Source organism: Aspergillus pseudotamarii (genome assembly GCF_009193445.1).
Source record: "Aspergillus pseudotamarii strain CBS 117625 unplaced genomic scaffold BDV38scaffold_16, whole genome shotgun sequence".
In the NCBI taxonomy this organism is placed as follows: Eukaryota; Fungi; Ascomycota; class Eurotiomycetes; order Eurotiales; family Aspergillaceae; genus Aspergillus; species Aspergillus pseudotamarii.
In genome coordinates this window covers 506,865-525,061 of record NW_022475030.1, presented here as the reverse complement: position 1 = coordinate 525,061, position 18,197 = coordinate 506,865, and the positions used below count along the sequence as shown (strand labels likewise).

At 48.7% G+C, this 18,197-nt stretch overlaps 4 protein-coding genes and 2 non-coding genes across 6 annotated transcripts; 2 read left to right on the top strand and 4 right to left on the bottom strand.

The window, feature by feature from the left end:
- Nucleotides 1–228: 228 nt before the first annotated feature.
- BDV38DRAFT_281239 (uncharacterized protein) lies at nucleotides 229–4,335 on the bottom strand (the record flags this gene model as incomplete). The annotated part of the gene is made up of 1 exon (XM_032059493.1): nucleotides 229–4,335. One exon carries the CDS (start codon nucleotides 4,333–4,335, stop codon nucleotides 229–231), a length of 4,107 nt encoding a protein of 1,368 aa, XP_031915537.1.
- A 253-nt stretch (nucleotides 4,336–4,588) lies between these two features.
- Nucleotides 4,589–6,112, bottom strand: BDV38DRAFT_52313 (uncharacterized protein). The gene is made up of 4 exons (XM_032063486.1): nucleotides 5,845–6,112; nucleotides 5,556–5,782; nucleotides 5,300–5,499; nucleotides 4,589–5,213 (listed from the first exon to the last, which is right to left on the bottom strand). The coding sequence occupies exons 1-4, from the start codon at nucleotides 6,064–6,066 to the stop codon at nucleotides 4,843–4,845; spliced, it is 1,020 nt and encodes a 339-aa protein (XP_031915536.1). The 5' UTR covers nucleotides 6,067–6,112; the 3' UTR covers nucleotides 4,589–4,842.
- Nucleotides 6,113–6,605: 493 nt separating this feature from the next.
- On the top strand, nucleotides 6,606–9,950 carry BDV38DRAFT_281237 (uncharacterized protein; the record flags this gene model as incomplete). Its single annotated transcript, XM_032059492.1, has 1 exon — nucleotides 6,606–9,950. The coding sequence occupies one exon, from the start codon at nucleotides 6,606–6,608 to the stop codon at nucleotides 9,948–9,950; it is 3,345 nt and encodes a 1,114-aa protein (XP_031915535.1).
- A 1,501-nt stretch (nucleotides 9,951–11,451) lies between these two features.
- BDV38DRAFT_291471 (glycoside hydrolase family 76 protein) lies at nucleotides 11,452–13,315 on the bottom strand. Its single transcript, XM_032061752.1, has 3 exons — nucleotides 12,730–13,315; nucleotides 12,197–12,646; nucleotides 11,452–12,135 (listed from the first exon to the last, which is right to left on the bottom strand). The coding sequence occupies exons 1-3, from the start codon at nucleotides 13,054–13,056 to the stop codon at nucleotides 11,554–11,556; spliced, it is 1,359 nt and encodes a 452-aa protein (XP_031915534.1). The 5' UTR covers nucleotides 13,057–13,315; the 3' UTR covers nucleotides 11,452–11,553.
- Nucleotides 13,316–17,008: 3,693 nt separating this feature from the next.
- BDV38DRAFT_t93 lies at nucleotides 17,009–17,099 on the top strand. Its single transcript has one exon. It is a non-coding gene; the product is annotated as a tRNA-Tyr (tRNA).
- Nucleotides 17,100–17,711: 612 nt separating this feature from the next.
- Nucleotides 17,712–17,802, bottom strand: BDV38DRAFT_t92. The gene has a single exon. It is a non-coding gene; the product is annotated as a tRNA-Tyr (tRNA).
- Between the last annotated feature and the right edge of the window lie 395 nt (nucleotides 17,803–18,197).

The window sequence follows — 18,197 nt, the reverse complement described above, 5'->3', positions numbered from 1 at the left end:
CCTCAGGGGAAAGACGGCAACAGATTGGTCTGCGGTTACGGTCGGAAGGTGTAAAGCTGATGTGTCTCTCAGATAGAGGGTTTCGAAGCACCTACAAGCGTCTACAGTAGCAAGAGTGGAAACAGAAAGAGAAACCCATAGTCAATTTCAGCTCTACGGTCCTATGTCTGGCTATCTAGAAGGATGAAAAGGAGGGTGGAAAACAAAAAAAAAAAGACAAAGAAAACCCTACACCTCTGGCGCAGTAATAGCTCGCTTCATCTGCAAAAACCCTTCCACCGCCGTCAGAGGTCCCTTTTCCCACGTAGGCACTGGGTCAATCGTTCCAATATCGAGGGCCATATACACCTCTTCCGCTTTACCGTCCTCGTCTGCCGGAGAAACCACGGCCGTAGTATCCCTAGCATCGGGGTTGGGATAGGGTTGGAGCCAGCTCCATTCCGCCACACCCAACGAAGGCAGTTTGATGTTATTCCCAGCTACCGTCTCACTCTTCTCTCCCTCCTTGGTCAGGTCGTAGTTTGGTTTCAAGCGCTTGGAGGGAATATATTTGGGAACATCATCGGCCACTACGAGGGGGCCAAAGTGGAAGAAAGCCGTCATGCGCTTCAGGGCCGATTCCCACGTCCAGGACGGCAAGGATAACGGCTCAATGGGGAGAATACTCGAATAAGCATTAACCGGGCTGAAGGGGTCCATCAGAAAGCAATAGGCTGTTTGCTGTCTGTGCCGGTCAATGGTGAACTTCGCTGCGCCGTCCTCCTTTGCCGCGTATTCCTCTGGATCGAGCCAGAAGGCTCGAAGTTTTGGGAAATTCTCGTTGCCAATCAGATGGATCTGTTTCGAGGTGAACTCGTATGGTGTGTAGAGGTCTCCAAGGTCTAGGGCGTTTTCTTTTTCGACTTGGTCGAAAGCCCGGAAGTACCCCACCAGACCATCGTAAGCTCGATCTTTGTCGCCTAGCTTCAGGGGAAATGCATACTGCGGCGGGGGATTCACGGAGGTTCCCTTCTCCGGTATCAGGGTCCGTGGCAAACGCTTAAATTCCTGGTCTTCGAATGTAGATTGACCGCGTTTGGCGTCACTTCCCAGCTCGAGAGAGATGCCAGCATTGACCAGGGCAAGCGGTCGACCGATCAGGGAATTGACACACTGGCTGTACGCGCCAGGGACAGACTTTGCACGCAGGGTAGCGGCAGTGATCAGGTTCATAAAAGCGAGCAGATATTCGCGGCTGTCCTCGTTGACCTCCTTGTTGGTAAACTGATCGATCAATCGGTCGAGCTGGCGAGGCTCATCGGCGGAGGGAGGCTCAAAAGGTAGCCATTTATCCGTAGCTACGCTACCATCTGGGTGATTTGGTGCGGCAACACGGACTTCACGATAAAAGGTGCCATCGGGCTGAAAGAATTGAACACCGTAGTCGACATAGTTAACCAACACCCAGCCCCAAATTGGATTCTCCCACTCCGTGACTGGCCGCCAGTAAGGCTGTTCTTCGTACTCTTCGAGAGTGATAAAGTTCATATGCAACCGTGATGGCTGGTTGATGCTGGGGGGCATCTGAAGAAACTCACATTCTCCGGGATTCCTCGGCTCATCGACCACATTGGGCCAATCTTTGGAGCCGTCATTGTACACCTGCGGCTCGTAGTATTCCCCAATACACGGACATACATATGCGTCGACATTTCGACGAGGATCAATGACCGCGGCAGCTTGGCCAAACTTGTCAAAAACGTTTAGCTTGGTGAACTTGAATTGACCGTGGGTAACTGGCTTAAAGGCAGGAAGATCATTGTCTTCGGTGTGGGAGAGCCGGGCCAATGATGCGTACGGGGTTAGGTCGGTCTCCAGCCCCATCTTTGCGACCTCCGTTTCACCAATGCCAATATCCTTTGAGTACATGTAGGCATCTTCTAGAGGCTGTGGCTGTCCACCTGGGTGTCGGTTGTTAGGCTTGAGATGGCTACCTTCCGCCAGCGTGAGCAGATGGTTTGTGAATCCGTCCAGGGGGGCTGAGATGAAAGGCAGCTTAGTGACATCATTCAGGAGGGCCTCTCGTTGCTCCTTTGTTGTGCCAGTCTTGTCAAGGACCTCTTCGGGTGTGCTGCTGTACAGACGTTCAAGTTGCGCCCGTAGCGAAAACGCCGCCTGGGGAAGGAGAAGAATCCTCCCCGTGATCGTTCGTCTATCTGTGATGTCGAGATCCCATACCGGCTTTGGTTTGACTCTGTATCGGAATATGGGGTCGTCATTCCCAATTTTCTTCCCTTCCATATCCCAGTGTTCATAGTCGATGTGGACGTACTCGGCTTCCCACTCCAAGAAAAGTGGGAACCAAGGCTGCTGATCCTTCCACTGATCGCGCTCATGATCGTGATACAACGGGGGAGTGAATTCTGACTCCTGACGGTAGCTCTGGGGTTGCTTGCTGCCATAGCGTATGAATTCGCGTGCCAGTAGCTTTGCGGTCTTCTCTACCGTGTCGTCCGGTAAGCATCGAAACCCATAGTCATCCGTCTCGGGAATCTCCGGTAAGTCAGTCTCGTCAATGTGGGTTGCCAGGCGTACTTTGAGAGCATCCAGGTAGTCCAGAGGCCAGCCCGATTGGACATTGCCCAGGAGGATGCTCGGGTCCTGCTGTTGGCTAAAGGCCGGCCCGGTTGCCTCCTTGAGCTCTACCGACACATCCTCATTGATCTCGCTTCGGGTTTCTTGGATCACGCTTTCCTGAACTTTGAGAGCATCCTCCAGGGCAACGACTTTCCTCCGAAGCTTGTCCGTCTCCGCCTGGTACTTCTCCGTCTGCTCCTGTCGCTGCTTGTCGGTAGAGAATCTCCACCACAGGGCGAAGAGATCCCATCGAAGTTGCTGCAGCTGCCTGGTTGTAGCGTCCTGCAGTGTCTGACTCTCATTGAGCTTTGCCAGCAGCTTGACCGCGGTAGGCGACGGGGGTGCAGCCGGGTGATTTGGGTCGATCTCGAACATGTATTTGGAACCCCCGGCGTAGCGTGCAAAATTGTAGTTCTGGACCTCATCCGCCGCCGCACGACGGTCCTCAATGCTTTCGCTCTGCGCCTGCAGCAATGGGCCGAGTTGTGCGAGTACATCTTCCGCATCCTTCACCTGATGGGGTCTGACGTACGCCAATAACGCGTCTAAAGCAGTTGTGCCGACCGCCACCGGCTCATTGGCTTGGAAATTTCGCGCAACCTCGTCGGCAGGGACAGTGGTGGGCTTTTTGCTAAAATCCCATTTCACGTTGTACATGGCTCCATGACAGAGCACTCTGGCGCTCTCCTCCGCCTCCAGCCACTTCTTGACCTCTTCCGCAGGGTCTTCTGCATCGGCTCCATGCAGGGCAAGTGACAGGGCATCAAGCCGATCGCTTCGCTTCATGGGGTCCTTGAGATGCAAGGGATCCTTACGCTCTTCAGCATGCCAGCCCAGCACGAAGTAGTCTGCTGTGGCCTGGGTGAGATACTTTCCATCATCGCACCGGAACGTGTCGATCGTCGAAAAGACATTGGTGTTGTGGGGTTGGTAATCGGCGAAGAGTTGATTGGACGAGTTGAGGATGCCTAGATCGACGCGCTTTCGCTTTGCACTGACTGCTGCATCCCATTCTGCAGCCGTCTCACGGCCCCCAATGAAGACTTCCGCCTGCTGATTGAGGGTGGATCCTTCATCAGGATCGAGGCCTCCTGTCTTTAGGTAAGGTGACACGCTGGCTTCAATGTCCCACCGATCGTCGTTGGTGTCATTGAACTCGTCAATCGTTCTCATCCAGTCGCTCTCCACTATCCAGGCGGTCACGGGCTTACAGTTCGCATCCGCGGGCACCACCGGCTCATCCTGGCGGAGGCGACGGACGACCAGCCACCGATTGGGCGTCTCGGGGAAGATGGGCATCTGCAGTGCTGGCTCGTCATGCAGCCCCAGGTGAGGGGTCAAACCTCGTCGACGCCTGGATCGGTCCGCTTCTGGCCCAGTGGCTGCTGCTCCCGTGCGATAGAGTCGAGGGATCATCCAGTGCAGATACACGCCCAGTCGCTCTTTGCGGAGCTGCGGGGTGTTTGGCACCTCCCCATTGACCAGCCCCAAGTGGGAGATTCGAGTATTTTTGTCGTGTGGGGCGGCGGCGTGGAGTTCAATCGGGCGAATCACGTCATTCTGCAGCATGTTGGGCTGAAGGCGAAGATAGCTATAGTTAGGCTGCGTGATCGGCGCGATTTTGGCCTCGTCGGCCTCGACCCCATCGCACACTGCCGGGTTCAGCACAAACGCATCCAGCTTGACCGGCAGTAGCAGAGGGGAATCCGAGGAAGCCATGCTGGAGCTAGAAGAGAATCGAAAAGTACCGAATAAGGGGATCAGACTCTTTTTCGATGGGGAGCGTAGGAATATATGCTCATGCTCTTTGGGGGGGCTTCCTCGACGATGGACAAGCTGGCGCTTTTTATTGTTTTGTGGATAGCTCTAGGGACGGCCCGTCGGGGAATTTGTCTTCCCATGGTTCCAAGTGGGCGATGGCCTTCTGCAGCCGATGATGCGTTGTTCATGGTGAGACCCACCAGGGCTTGCATCATGGCTCGCAGTCCGTGCTGCCGTAGGGCTTCACACCCGCACGGACTCTGCATCCTCGGCCTAGCGCACTCAATCCAGCGGAAGATCGGACATGAGGGAATTTCGCCATTAGACTGGAGATGGAGGAGTCTACGGGGGTGGAAAGAAAACGAAGTATGCAGAGATAGTATGGTAATTTTATTGATTGAGGGTGTGTGAATCGAGCAAGAATAGAACGGTCAGTCTACAGACAAAAGCAGAGAAAGCTGCCATCTAGTTATCCGGCTTCACAGGCACCACCCGAGCGGGAGCATTGGAGAGATAATCCTCGAGTTTGTAGAGGGTGTTTTCGTGATCGAAGAAGAAAGCAACATTCTTCTCGTCATCAAATGGAATCACCTTGATCCACCTCCAAGGCTCTTTGATTTCTCTGGTGTCCAGCTGGAGTGGCGCCTTATCCCACTTATCCTCTTCCCTGTCCACCTTTTTCTCATACTCGTATCTCGTCCGATGAACTCGATTGTTTTTCTGTTCCACATAGTAGAGATAGAGGTATTTGGGATTCACCTTGCCTTCGCTATCGTACGAGTGGGTCACGGCAATTGGGGTATTTTCCCAAGCATCCACACCAGGGACGTCATTGACTGCGATTCTCAGTCAACTCTTTCTATATATATATAGAGAGAGAGAGAGAGGTGGGGGGGGTGGGGAGGGGAATAGGTCGACTTACAGTCATCTTGTTCAACATCTCTGTATCTGATGGTATTCGCATCGGGTTGATAAAAGAACCGATGTTCGCCGGTGGGTGTAATAATTGCGGCCAATTGAGTATCCCACCGAGCTCTCAGAGAATAGACCTTGGCATAAGCATTTGTTGCAGTCAAAGTATAATAAACCAAATCCACTTCGTCATCTTTACCATCTATGAGTCTGTGAGAACTGTCAGCTTGCTAAATTCTGTCGTCCTTTTCGACCATGCGACCGACCTTATGGCAAAGAGGTATGCATTCTTTCTGTCATAGACAGATGTAAGTGCGTTTGTGAAGATGGCCACCGAGTCTGAATTACGGGCGTCAATTGGAGTCACAGTAGGGCTCAGCTGAGTGAGGCGCCTATAAGTAGTTGGTTTTCCGGCCTCTTCAGCCTTATCACTACCGAGCTCGTGATCAGAATCATCATCGGGCTCAGCCTTTGTGAAACCAAACACTCGAGGCTGTAAGTTTTCCAGGTTAGGTCAATCTTTTCTGTTCTAGATATGGAACGCTCAAGACATACTGCGCCATTGTAGAATGCAATCTCAAGGCCCGCGCTAGGTACGACGTCCACATGAGTCTCAGTGTTGTAGTCCCTGTAAGGAGAGGCTTCCGCATCGCTCAACAACGTCGGACGACGCACACCGAGATTGACAACATTTTCATGGGGAGTCGAATAGAAGAAGACGAGTGCCTCTGCAGCTGACGGAGGAGCCAGCGGGTTTTGAATCACAGCCATAGACATCTTGAGACGGGGGCTTGGGTCAGATGTAGAAGTCAGGGATAGATAAGGATGGAGAGGTGGATATAGCCCAAGGAGAAGGAGAAACGCGCTTATATCTATTTTTTTGCTGCTCCCATCGTCACTGGAATGATTAATACAACGTGGTATGGTCAGCTCGCGTACCGAGAGCTGTATTGGCCCTGTATTATGGCTACATCGACATTGCATGAGCTGACGTGACATGACATATCTACCTCACATCACTCGTCACCCTGCATGGTGCTCCAGCAGGCATGTGATGTATCATGCAGCTCTACTTCCTGTCATGTATGCAGCTTCTTCTTCCTATCCCCTCACCATGCACAGTGTCCTTTTGTCCGGCTCCCCGCCCCCACAAGGGTAATTCTCCCGCCTGGCTTTCGGATCTACAGAAGAGTGCACCCCGATATCTGGGTCAATTGCCAGCCCATGACGGATTGCTCGTAACTGTCCATGTCCATTGTACTTCTTTCCTCTTGAAATCAATTCAGTGGTCCTCGCTCAGGGTGTTGAATAGCACCATGGTGGCCCGAAGACGCAAAAACCTTTCTCCACGATATCTTGCCTTTCGCCATGCACGAACTTTGCTTCGAAGCCAAGGCTTGTTGGCTGTTGACGATGACTATCTCGAGGCAGGGCACCAGCGTCTTCACTCTTATATGACCCCCGGTCTTTACGGGGGAGGTTATACCATCAAAACCACGCAAGAGATCGACGGAGCAGACAAGAAGCTGGAGGGTACCCAGCCATTCTTTGTCGACAAATTCCTGTTTAAACTGCCAGAAGGCGAAGTCCACTCGGTCTATCCGCCTCAGGGGCATAAGGAATGGGCAGAGGCCCTGCCACATATTGTATTCAACACACCCAGCACGCCGTGGGAATGGGCTGGCAGCAATCTTGATCAGGAGCCGGATTATGAGGCGGAACGAAGCCGAGTCCCGTGGCTGGCCGTTTTTGTTTTCACCAAGGACGAGCTCGAGTTATCGAGCGACGATTTGGCCGAAAGCCATGGGATCTTTGGAAGGATTAAAGGCGAAGAGGATGTCAGGCAGACAAAAGGCCTAACGGTACCGGTGCGAGTGAAGGACATTGAGAAGCTGCAGAAGACAGCATCACCAGTGAAGCCGACGCCTACCACCACCGAGGACACCACGACAGAGCTCATCTTCCTCCGGAGGGAGCTTTTCACCACTCTTTTCTGCGAGCAGGACCACGAGGGAAACCTGAAGAAGGGTAGCGGCCCCGATGTCCGGCCTTATCGATTTCTGGCCCATCGACGGGACATCAATTCCACCGGCATGGCAGTTGCCGCCAAAACCGCCACCGAAGACGATCAGCAATCCTACAGTGTGATTCTTTCGCATCGGACAGGACCTACCTCGGCAACCGAACCAACAAACTGTATTGCTCATCTGGTCTCGATCTACGGTGTGGAGCATATGAATTGGGCGGATACTTCTGAATTTGTGGCCATGTCTTCCCTATACAGTTGGTCTTACAGCTGCTATCCGTCGACAACACCAAACGTCTACAACCAGTTTGTAAAGTTGGGAGAGTCCGCCCAGATGTTACACGCGGCCGTCGAGGCAAAAGACCTACCGGACTCCGACATTCCGCCTAATATCAAGGAAAGAGTTTTGACCCGCTTGCAGAATGGCTACACTATGGCTCGTTATCGAGTCAAAACAGGGGAATCGACCGCCTGCTTTACACGAGGAGCATTCATCCCAGTTGCAAATATTGCCGCAGAAGACATTTGGGATCGTCTTTCAAACTCCGGCAGCGATCTTCAGGTCCTCGACAAACAGCTAGGCATCATGGATATCACCTACTCGGCTGCTTGGCAGCTTGGTCGAACCATGGCCATTGCCGATCAATCGTTCGTCACCAGTCTCGGGCAGGTACGCAAAAACATCTACGATCTTGGGATGTATTACTACCAGTTGGAACTCCTATCCGAGCGCTCTCGCGAGCAGATCATTGCGGCAGTTCCATCCCTGGTGCAGTCGCTCCAGTCCTTGCAACACAGTAGACAGCTGTCTGTGACCAACTCTGAATCGAGATCCCGGCGTTGGTTTCGCCCATCAGTGAAACCAATCGATCGATCCTATGCTGGTCGATCCCGTATCAACATCCATGGGGAGGAGGAAGACGCAACTGAGGCCCACTTTCTTCGAGCTGCCAGAGAGATTTCCAGTGCTTGTGATGATAAGAACCCTGATAATCCATCCAAGGACCCATATAATGAATTCAACACCCCGTTCTCAGCCGATTGGATGACTGTTCTCAAATGGGTGCTTGACCGGCTCGTGTTTTCTAACATCCCCACCCATTACCTAGTCACCGACGGTGGTCATCTCCCGGAGGAGAGTGTTCGATTTTTCGAAGTTGACACCCGATGGATGAACGCAATGATTGATGGAGCCTTGAGTTTGGCCAACTACATCGATCAGGAGGATGACAAGGTCCGCAAAGCAATTTTCCACGCCATCTACCTCTACCGCACAACACCAATCTCTGAGCTCGATGGTGAACGGCCTCCATTGCCGATTTATGGATGCTATGTTCGATCCGCCTTGATAACCAAGTTTCCTGACCTGAAGGTTGACATCCGACGGGGTGGTAAACTCATAAAGCAAGAAGAGCTCATCCTTCTACGTCATGACATCGTGAATGTGGACACGATGTTCTGTTTGTTCTCTAAACGCCCTTCTGCCAACACATGGGATGAACTCTGGTTCACACAGCCTCCACATCAACAATCATTTGTGGCAGGAGCTACGGTAGATGCTGACACGATCAAGATACCCTTCCGGAGAGCATATACGACTAATCTCTGGAAAGAGGATGGAGATGATGTCAATGAACCCATGAAAACCTATTTCTGGAATCAAGAGGAGCAGTCCGATGGGTCCGGCGAGCCTGGTGATTCCAATGATCCTGAAGAGGGGCCCGGGGTTATTTATCACTGGACTGACCCAGACGACCCATCAGTTGAGGTACGCCGACTGTCAATGGAGTATTATGCTCAACTCTACTTGGAGACCGCACAAAGCGAGATGGACACGACTCGCTTCGAGGATGAATTTGCAACATCAGCATTGATGGCTACCCAGATGAACTCCTTCGCGTGGAGGTTAAAGATCGGCATCAACGGTCGAAACTCCCTGGCCACCCAGGTGGTGCGGGTTAATCCCTTCGCCGAAGAAGCTGAGTCCTCGGTTCCTCTCCCTCTTCCTGCATCACCTGAGCCTCTCGATAATCGTCCAAGCTTTGCATACAAAGTGCGGTCTATGGATAATCCAGGCAACCGGGATATCTACATGACAAACATCCCCCAGGACCTCATTTTTCACATCGTTATGCGAAGTGGCTGGGGATCATTTGATACATATCTCGAGTATGTCAGGTTCACTCTACCCCTCAAAGACCCCAACGCGGAAGGTGGCGCCGCTTTGATGAAGTCATATATTGGCCCAGGAGCGTATATGCTCTCAAATATTCGTTTCAACCCAATACTCAGCTTTCGCAAGACCGATGAAGGAGTCAACACGCACCTTGTCATTACTTTGACCCCCCGTAAGGTCGCCACAAATGGCAGGAATCCAGGTGTGTGGGTGGACAACTGTCGAGAGCTCAGCTTCGTCTTGACTGGTGTGTACATCAACCGCTACCCAACCGACAAACGGCGGGTTTCGTATAACGGTGGGGAGGGAAACGGTAAGGTGGAGGTGAAATACAACGATAGAACAAGTCCAGAGGTTGCTGACATAGAGGAAGAAACTCGGCTCAGGCTGGAGAAAAAGGAGGCCAAATCTATGAAGGATACGCGTGCTGCTTTCTTAGAATCGGCAGTCCTGCCATAACAGCCTTCCAATCGGCTCTTATTTCAGAATGATTACTTCTGTTTCTAACTACCATTAACTGCATCATCTATAAAGCATATGCCCAACTACCTTTGCCATTCTAGGCGTTGTATTGTATCGTCGCTGCACCGCATTCAAGCCTAACAAGTAATAACCTCTACTCTGACCCGCCCCGAACTCGAGCCAATTTAGGTCGACACGATAACAACACTAAGGCTCCTGACCTACCAGGCCCAAAGAAAATTCGGCCCAAAGTAACCTAGTTCAATCCAGCTAATTGTACATTTGATACATAAGACAGTTCAATTTTAGGGGGCTTTTTGACCTGTACGGTACTTTCACCCTCACTCTACCCAGAGTATAGCATCACAACTATCTGTCGCAGCCCTGTCCATATCCCTGGTACCCACAGCACAAGTAAGACACTATGCTAAAAGTTCATGATATCTACCGTTTTCTGTATCCGAAACGCTAAAGTTCCGTGGAACACACCATATTTTATGTTGGTTCGTTTATAGCACTGCCCTTCTGTGGGGTTGGATTGCCCTGCCAAGCACGGCGCTATACTCATCTCCGTAGCTCGAAGATCCACATATTCTTCTTGGCTTCGGGAAAATAAGCCTCGTCAGGCAGACATATTCTGCTCATAAGGCGGAATCTGCGCGCGGATGGTCGTTGGCAGATCTTTCTCTTTCTCCTCCGATGAGCGCGCACTGGCCACATTTTCCAGTCAATCACCTTACGATACCGTCTATCACACCTGTTCGTGAGATTCATGAACGCTTGGCAGACGTTTGGCTAGCTAATTGGTCCATTTAATCTGTCAAGAAACGGTTGCTAACATTTCCTCTGATGTATTATGCTATTAGCCTATTTCATACCATATTCAGGGGCCGTAGTTCTTAACCTGATTATTCGTCCTGCGAGGCGACTCTTGAATATCTTGCTTCAGGGTTCACTAGGATCAGGAGTTATTCTAATGTGTCTTGATTATGTGATTTGGCTAGGCATTTTGTTTAATTCACGCACGATGTGGGTTTCAAGCCTGTATTGCATGGGCGTCGGCAGCTTGCCGATGCTATCGGCAAGCTGCCGACTACATAGCCAAGATTCCGGTATCCAGTCGAAGCACGTCTATTATTTTCTTATTAGCGGCCGGTCCGCTGATTACAAAAAAAAAATGAAAAATAAAAATAATAATAATCGTCCTAGATCAACCCAATACTAGCAGATTTCTAATAATGAATTTACTTTGTAGGGAGCTGAGCTCATCAAGACAACCTTCTAAATTATAATATACAATCCTTTGTAATCAATGAGTAACTATTATAAGGGAAACTGAACAAAATATAAAAGAAAGCTTCATCTGAAGCCCTGAATAGTCCAACATAATCGTGCAGTTAGAATGATATATACGCGTTTATGATGAAGATACAGGGCTTGAAAGGAAGCATTCCGGTTCTTTATCTGGCCTTGATAACCCAAGATGCACCTTCTACTCGCTTGGCTAGCTTCGTGGCTTATGCTACACGTATAGCAGGGCCTAGTATATCGTCGGAGCAAGAACGAGTGTACATATACATAGCTCCAGTGAGGATGGTCACTACTCCCAAACCAACCACACTATGATAGCAATGCATGCAATCCCCACCACTAAAGTTATAATCCAAGCGCCCGCTCGATCACCGGTTGTAATCTTGCGTGGTGACTCTGGATTCTTTGACTTGCCTCCAGTTCCTGCATTGGGGTCACTTTTACTCTCTCCTCCAGTTGAGGAAGTTACAGGCTGCTCATTCGACTGAAGCATAAGGTTTGCCGTAAAAATGCTCAGGGAGCTCATCTGAGTCTCCAAACCGTTCTTCCCATCCCACTTGTCCTCGTACCATCGGACCCCACATTCGGTCCCACTCTGGCCTCCGGAACACTGCCTCGCTGCGGCTTCCGCTGACCCTTGCAGCCGGGGGATAATCCGCTCCGCAGTGGAGGGAACTAGGGTGGCTGTGTAGGCCATCCAGATGGACAGGAACCCTTTGAAACACATCTGGTTCCTGTCACAGGTCTCGATTGTCTCGCATGATACCTCGGACAGGACCGTGCCGTTGTTGTACATCGGGGGAAAGAAAATTCGAAGGGAGGCGTTGAGTAATCCATCGACGGCGTCGAGCCATTTCGGGTCTCCGTTGGTCTGCGATCTTTTTGTTAGCGTGGCTCTTATCTCGTATAGCTTCAAAACAGGAACCGCTGACCAGGTTGTACATGTACGCCGCCCCGCTAAGCAACGTCCCGTAGTTGTATGTCCACTGCTCGTTGCCGTTGGTCTTACAATCATTAGTCACAGATGTTGTATCGGCCACATTCCATGTCTTCGTGTCTAGCAGTGGACTACTAGCCATCCAGTCCCAGATCTTCGTCGCCCAGTCTGCATACTTCTGGTCCCCTGTGTACCGAGCCAAGCGGGCAGCTATCTGGAATAATCCGCCATTTGAAATTGTGTTCTTGAGGTCATACCCGGGCAGCCATGAGTGTATCTGCCATCGCAGACCACCATGGCAGGTTTGCATCTCCCAACGCGGGATTTGGTTGTTGAAGACACCTTGCACAAGGGACAGCCACGATGGCCCATCAGAGACATCAGGATATTTCGTCTCCGCACAGGTCATTGCCGCGAGGCCCCAGAACATCTGGTCGTCGTTACCCTATCATGTCGATATGAGTTTGTAAGCACTCGTTCAGTATGTCTGTCCATAGGGGGAGGGGGGAGGTAAAAGGGCCAACGAACCAGGTAAGCAGAGCTATTGGCAGGAAGATAGTCATGGTCATCTCCAGACTGCCATTGAAGGCCTTGTGTTGTAAGATCATTGTGAGAAGAATCACCGCTAACACGCCAGTATTGCACCAGTGTCATAAACATAGCCCCCGCTTCCCACCACGTTCCTTCCAGTGTGCCCGGGGTTTTGCCGGGTTCATTGCCATGATAATATTTCAGCATCCCGCGGGCTGCGGTACTCGCTGCATCTTTCAGGGATGCTAACTCTTCTGCATGAGCAGGATAATTCTGCAGTGGGGATATACTAAGTGCGAGGCCACTCACCGCTATCATGGACATCTAGCGAGAGGGCTGCGGTCGGTGTGCCAAACAGCACCAACCACAACGAAGAAAATCGCGCAAACAGCAGAAAAAGTATCATATTGTGGGTGGGTGAATAGATTCGAAAGCAAATGCCGCCGGAATCAACATATATGGGAAATTAAATAGTAGACAGTGGGAGAAATAGGGGAATTCTGAAGCGAAGAAAACGAAACACCCAACAAACGTATCGTTCCGTGCCCAGGAAACGTTGCTCCTATTCCCTAGCGGACGGGACGGGCAAGTGTCTACTGGGCAGTGGGATCCAGCAAGTCTCCACCAGTCACAAATGTTCCTACGTTGTGCTTTGCATGAGGCGCGTGGAAGGCCATGCTGCGTGCATATAGGACAGTACCCCTACTCACAGTACATCACTTAAGTCTTAGGCTTGAGAGGTATTGTTCCCAGTTCCTATACATCCTACGTATGCGGTAGCTCTTCGCAGAATTCTTATGTCCGAGAGCCTTCTATAAAGCAGGGGGGATAACGTGCTGCAACACGGAAGTCAAGGATTCAAGTGGAACACGCTATCCGCCTGGCGGACCATCGGAGCAAGAGTCCATCAAAGCTAAACCCCCTCGCTACATGGGTAAAATGAAGGGAAACCACCATACCTAGGTTTGGTAGTGCACATAGCCACAATAGGGGATGGTTCTCTAAAGTGGGATATCCCGTAGTACATGAGATACCAATATGGGCACGCCGGATGTTCATGCTTGACGGAATACTTCCACCCAATTAAACAACCCTTAAGTCTTGGTCAAAGACCGTGTATGAATCATGCTATTCGCACTTTCGTAACTGTTGATCTTTTTGTGGTTATGAAGGTCACAGAATGCCAGTTCTGACAGAAGTTTTATGTGGATATGTCTCAGTCCTATGCAGTCCAGAACCATAGAGAAAAAGGGTAACCCACAAACAGAACGCTGCGCGAATTAAATACGAGAAGGCGCATGCTGGTACGTTACATTGAAGCATAGAAGGATTTGCCCGGCAAGTCATGACGGACGCTTGGCGACGTCTGTTCCCACCGGCCACTGAACATACAATGATGCCCCATGGGCTTTTTATCCCATCATGGTTATAGCCGTAATGGAGAAGGTATCATTATAATCTCTGTAGCTTGAAGCTATCGTAGTGAGATTAGTAAATACCAGAGGCTATTGTCCAATCATACTTTGTCGGGTCCTGTTATCTCGAATAGCCATTTATATGGAACATATTGGACAGCGTAACACTGCCTCTACGACTAGCGTCGGTGATTAATGATCAACCAATCCGGCTCAGAGGGGTCAAGTAGTGAAGCACAATTGCACAAGGGCTTCCCACACAGCCCTATGGTGCTCCGGGTAGGTCTGCGATGAAGCCGCATCCGATATAGGGGGGATGCTGAAGTCAGGTTTCGCACGATTGAAGTGGTTTTGGTACCGTTATGTTTACAGTTATCATTTTCTACTGTTTGAGTGAGTGCTATTCGTGATGTATCTAGTAAACAGAAGAAGGAAGATCTATCTAGTCCTTGCCGCCGCCTTTCTCGTTCTTCAGATTTTTCATCTACGCTCGCACCTATCTGGCCGTCCTGCAGAGAAACACATAGTATATAATTCTTGTCTACTATAACTGTGTTGATAATTGATTTATTGTCTCTAATAAACGTTACCATGAGTTGGGCTTGCTATCACATAAGTAAAACGTGAGTTGAGAGGGAGTTAGTTTTATGCTTGTTTTGTTGCGCTGTCGGTGAGCTAATAACTTTCGGCCGATGACTGGGCACTCTTTCCTCCGAGGCGTTACTTTGTTTTGCTTATTTGGTTAATCGGGAGGTTCTTCATTTTTCACGCGAAATCGGTAGCACTTGATGTCAGGTGGTAAGTTTGATGTGGTGATTTATTCCTCTCTGTTGTCCGTATATGATGGCTGATAGATGTTTTATAGTAGCTGCCGAGGAAAGTACCGGTAGCCTGAACGGATATATTTGATCACTCCACATGCACTGTTACATGATCAAAATCTCCGTTCTCGGGCGCGGTCTATGTTTGATACTCAATTCCAAACAAATCATTGAGTATGCTTCGGTCCGAGATATGCGCCATTGCCTGTACGTAGTGTATTAATATTAGCACCTTGCCCTGCTATTCTTCATTTATCTCTGATAATTTGAAGCCCATCACATTTTTACGGAAGAAAACCTTGACCGACTCCCTTGGTCAACTACTGTATTTACACGTTGCCTGAGCAAGACTCGACCGAAACTGGTACTGTTTGACAGTCTTAATAGAATATATGGATAGCAAAAGCTCTCTCGATTATAAAGTACTTTTTCTAATGGAAGCCGAGAGGAGGAAAGAAGCAGAGGAGTGTCAGCGAAAGGCGGCAGAAGAACGAGACCAGGGCAGAGAATTAACACGACACGACTTTTCTAGAATTTCTTTGTAATTGCTATATCCTTTTCTCGCCGCCTTTACGAGCTGTATTGCTGTCCAGATCCATAACAGGAAATATAACGCCGCCTATAGGGAAATGTTGCCCGCGACGACTTCTGCCTTGGGAGGACTGTGCAGCTAGATAACAGGAGATTTACTGTTCTGTTTGTATCTATCTAGAACTATTGGGCAAAGCTGCGGCATAGTGATTTGAACTGTGTCTTGTGCTGGAGCACATAGGATAATAATTTAAATTAATAAATAGTGAACAGTATCTGGAGAGCTATAAATAATTTTATATAGAGAACTAATACTAGAAGTTATAGAGAGACTGACAGCCTATATAGAGGATGGCTCGATGATAAAAATATATTTAACAGAGATACTCAGACCAAGAAAGGCGACCAGTGATATAAATATATTTAGATAATCGTGGCTTATGTTGGAAAATTAAAGTAGGAAGTTATAAGGGTGGTGATTCTAGTTTCTGGGTACCATATTTATTAGGCAGCCTCGTAGTCTGCGACTACTTTTCTTGATACGGGATATGGTCGCCTCTGTAAACAGCTAGGAAAGCTTGTAGTCTAAACCAAGAAGGAAATATCCTCTCTTTTGTTTCCTTAGCCCCCATTATTTCCCGATGGGTAAGGACCTTTTCGTTTTCGTTTTGTCACTGTTGGTAATGGGCTGCGCTATGGCAGGAGCACATAGGATAATCCAGTTAAGGAACAATATGAAATAATCTAAGAAGTATACAGCTATTCATAGCCTAGGGAGTGTACAATGCACGCAGCAATTAAATTACATTTGAGGTAAAATTATTGCTACAAAATACTGTAAATATTACTTACAATATCAAGGCTAAGCATCAATCCGCTTAACACTATCCTATATCTTTAAATAGTCTTATGTATTTGCTAGAATCAAGTTTCTAGAATCTTAGAATTCTCGACTTTAGCATACTAGTAGTTATAATGACATAAAAGGCAGGTTTTAAGTTTAGGTGCGTGTTTGGTATATATATATATCTATTTCTCTTCTACAATATTAAGGGAAGATATAGTATCTCGTTCTGAAAGCAGGATTGGGCCAATTCTTGTACAGTTGCTGGCCGGGGAGGTACTCTACGCTTATTTAGAATATAGCCTACTACTTCAGCGATTTCTCTTTACTGACGGTCAACTTATAAGCATTGGCGCGTCTACTGTTTTATAAAAGAAGCTCCGTTTAGGCGACTGTGCAGGGTAGATTCAGATAGATTAAATATCTTAGCTTCCGTTTCAAGACTACTAAGTATATCTTTCTTTTAGGGCCGGTATATAACAGGTAGGCCTCGGCCTTCCTGTTCAATGTGTGGCCTTGATAATTTAGGTGTTTTTGGTGATATGGCTGATGTTTTAATCACCTAAGAAATTGAAGCATGTTGAAAACATGGGTGGTGTGAAGGTGGTACCGATTACATGGCGTTCTCTATAGTGCTTTTTAACAAACTTTAAATTGTCTCCAAACCCCCGATGGTCTAGTTGGATATGGCGTTCGGCTGTAATGGAATATTCACATATAACCGAAAGGTCGCCGGCTCGATTCCGGCTCGGGGGAAGCGAGATATGTTTTTGATAACCTTTCATTAGGTGCTCTCTCAGTTGCCGTTATTTTTGGAGATACACCCCTTTTGGCCAGGCTTCCCCCCAAGTGATGTTCTAGCTATAATTTTGCTTGCTGCTGTGCAGTTAACTTGCATGTCCCTCCCCTTGTATAATACAGTTATTGATTTCAGCCGTTAGTTTGTTACCTAAACGTAATTATTCCTTTGCGAGACTTGTTATAGACGCTTCCTTCGATTCGGCCACATCGCAGATATGCAAGCATATGCTGCGCCCACTGGCACCCAATCAACGTTACCCTAGGCCACGTGCGCATGGAAGCAAAGTACATCGCAGCATTTATTCTACTACTAGTCCCTAGATATCTATGCATGACTCCGAATTTGATAGTATCCCGAGTGAGTTATGATATATCATGTCATAAGAGCCAGTATTTCAAAGAGTGTCACCTACAATCATCACACAGTGCTAAACTTTTGTATGGAGATGCAAGAACACATTGGAATTCTCTTGAATTCTATGAAGGTAGTCAATAGAAGGTGCACTCAAGGAGTATAATGCTTGACCCACGGAACCAAATGACAAAAATATCAAAAAGTGAATCTCATCCCCCGAGCCGGAATCGAGCCGGCGACCTTTCGGTTATATGTGAATATTCCATTACAGCCGAACGCCATATCCAACTAGACCATCGGGGGTTTGGAGATGACTTAGGTTTTGTTATTAAGGCTTATAACATAACGATAAGCAACCCAGTAACCCCCCACAATTTTTTCGCGCCTCCTAGATTTGAAGCTATTCAATCATCAACTATACCACCAAAAATATCTAAAAGCTCTAAATCTCGCGTGGATTAGGAAGGCAGGACTCTGTTGGCCATTTCAGCTTTAAAAGAAAAAGAAAAATCTACAATACTAATAAAGCTTTATATACTTCATTATTCCCAATTCTACTTTACATAATCGGCTACAGCCTACAGAGATATACTTTGAAGCTGAACTATATATCAAGAGCTATAAATTAAACCAAAATAAGAAGAATTCCTTAGTATAATGGATTCAATCGCTAGATTAACATAGAGCAACCCCCCCCC

Coding starts and splice junctions, on each gene's coding strand:
- BDV38DRAFT_52313 (XM_032063486.1), bottom strand. CDS start 6,066: ATGTCTATGGCTGTGATTCAAAACCCGCTGGCTCCTCCGTCAGCTGCA. Junction 5,783..5,844: donor TTGCATTCTACAATGGCGCA/GTATGTCTTGAG, acceptor GAAAACTTACAG/CCTCGAGTGTTTGGTTTCAC. Junction 5,500..5,555: donor GCATACCTCTTTGCCATAAG/GTCGGTCGCATG, acceptor CAGTTCTCACAG/ACTCATAGATGGTAAAGATG.
- BDV38DRAFT_291471 (XM_032061752.1), bottom strand. CDS start 13,056: ATGTCCATGATAGCGGTGAGTGGCCTCGCACTTAGTATATCCCCACTG. Junction 12,647..12,729: donor CCAATAGCTCTGCTTACCTG/GTTCGTTGGCCC, acceptor TCGACATGATAG/GGTAACGACGACCAGATGTT. Junction 12,136..12,196: donor CGGCGTACATGTACAACCTG/GTCAGCGGTTCC, acceptor AAAAGATCGCAG/ACCAACGGAGACCCGAAATG.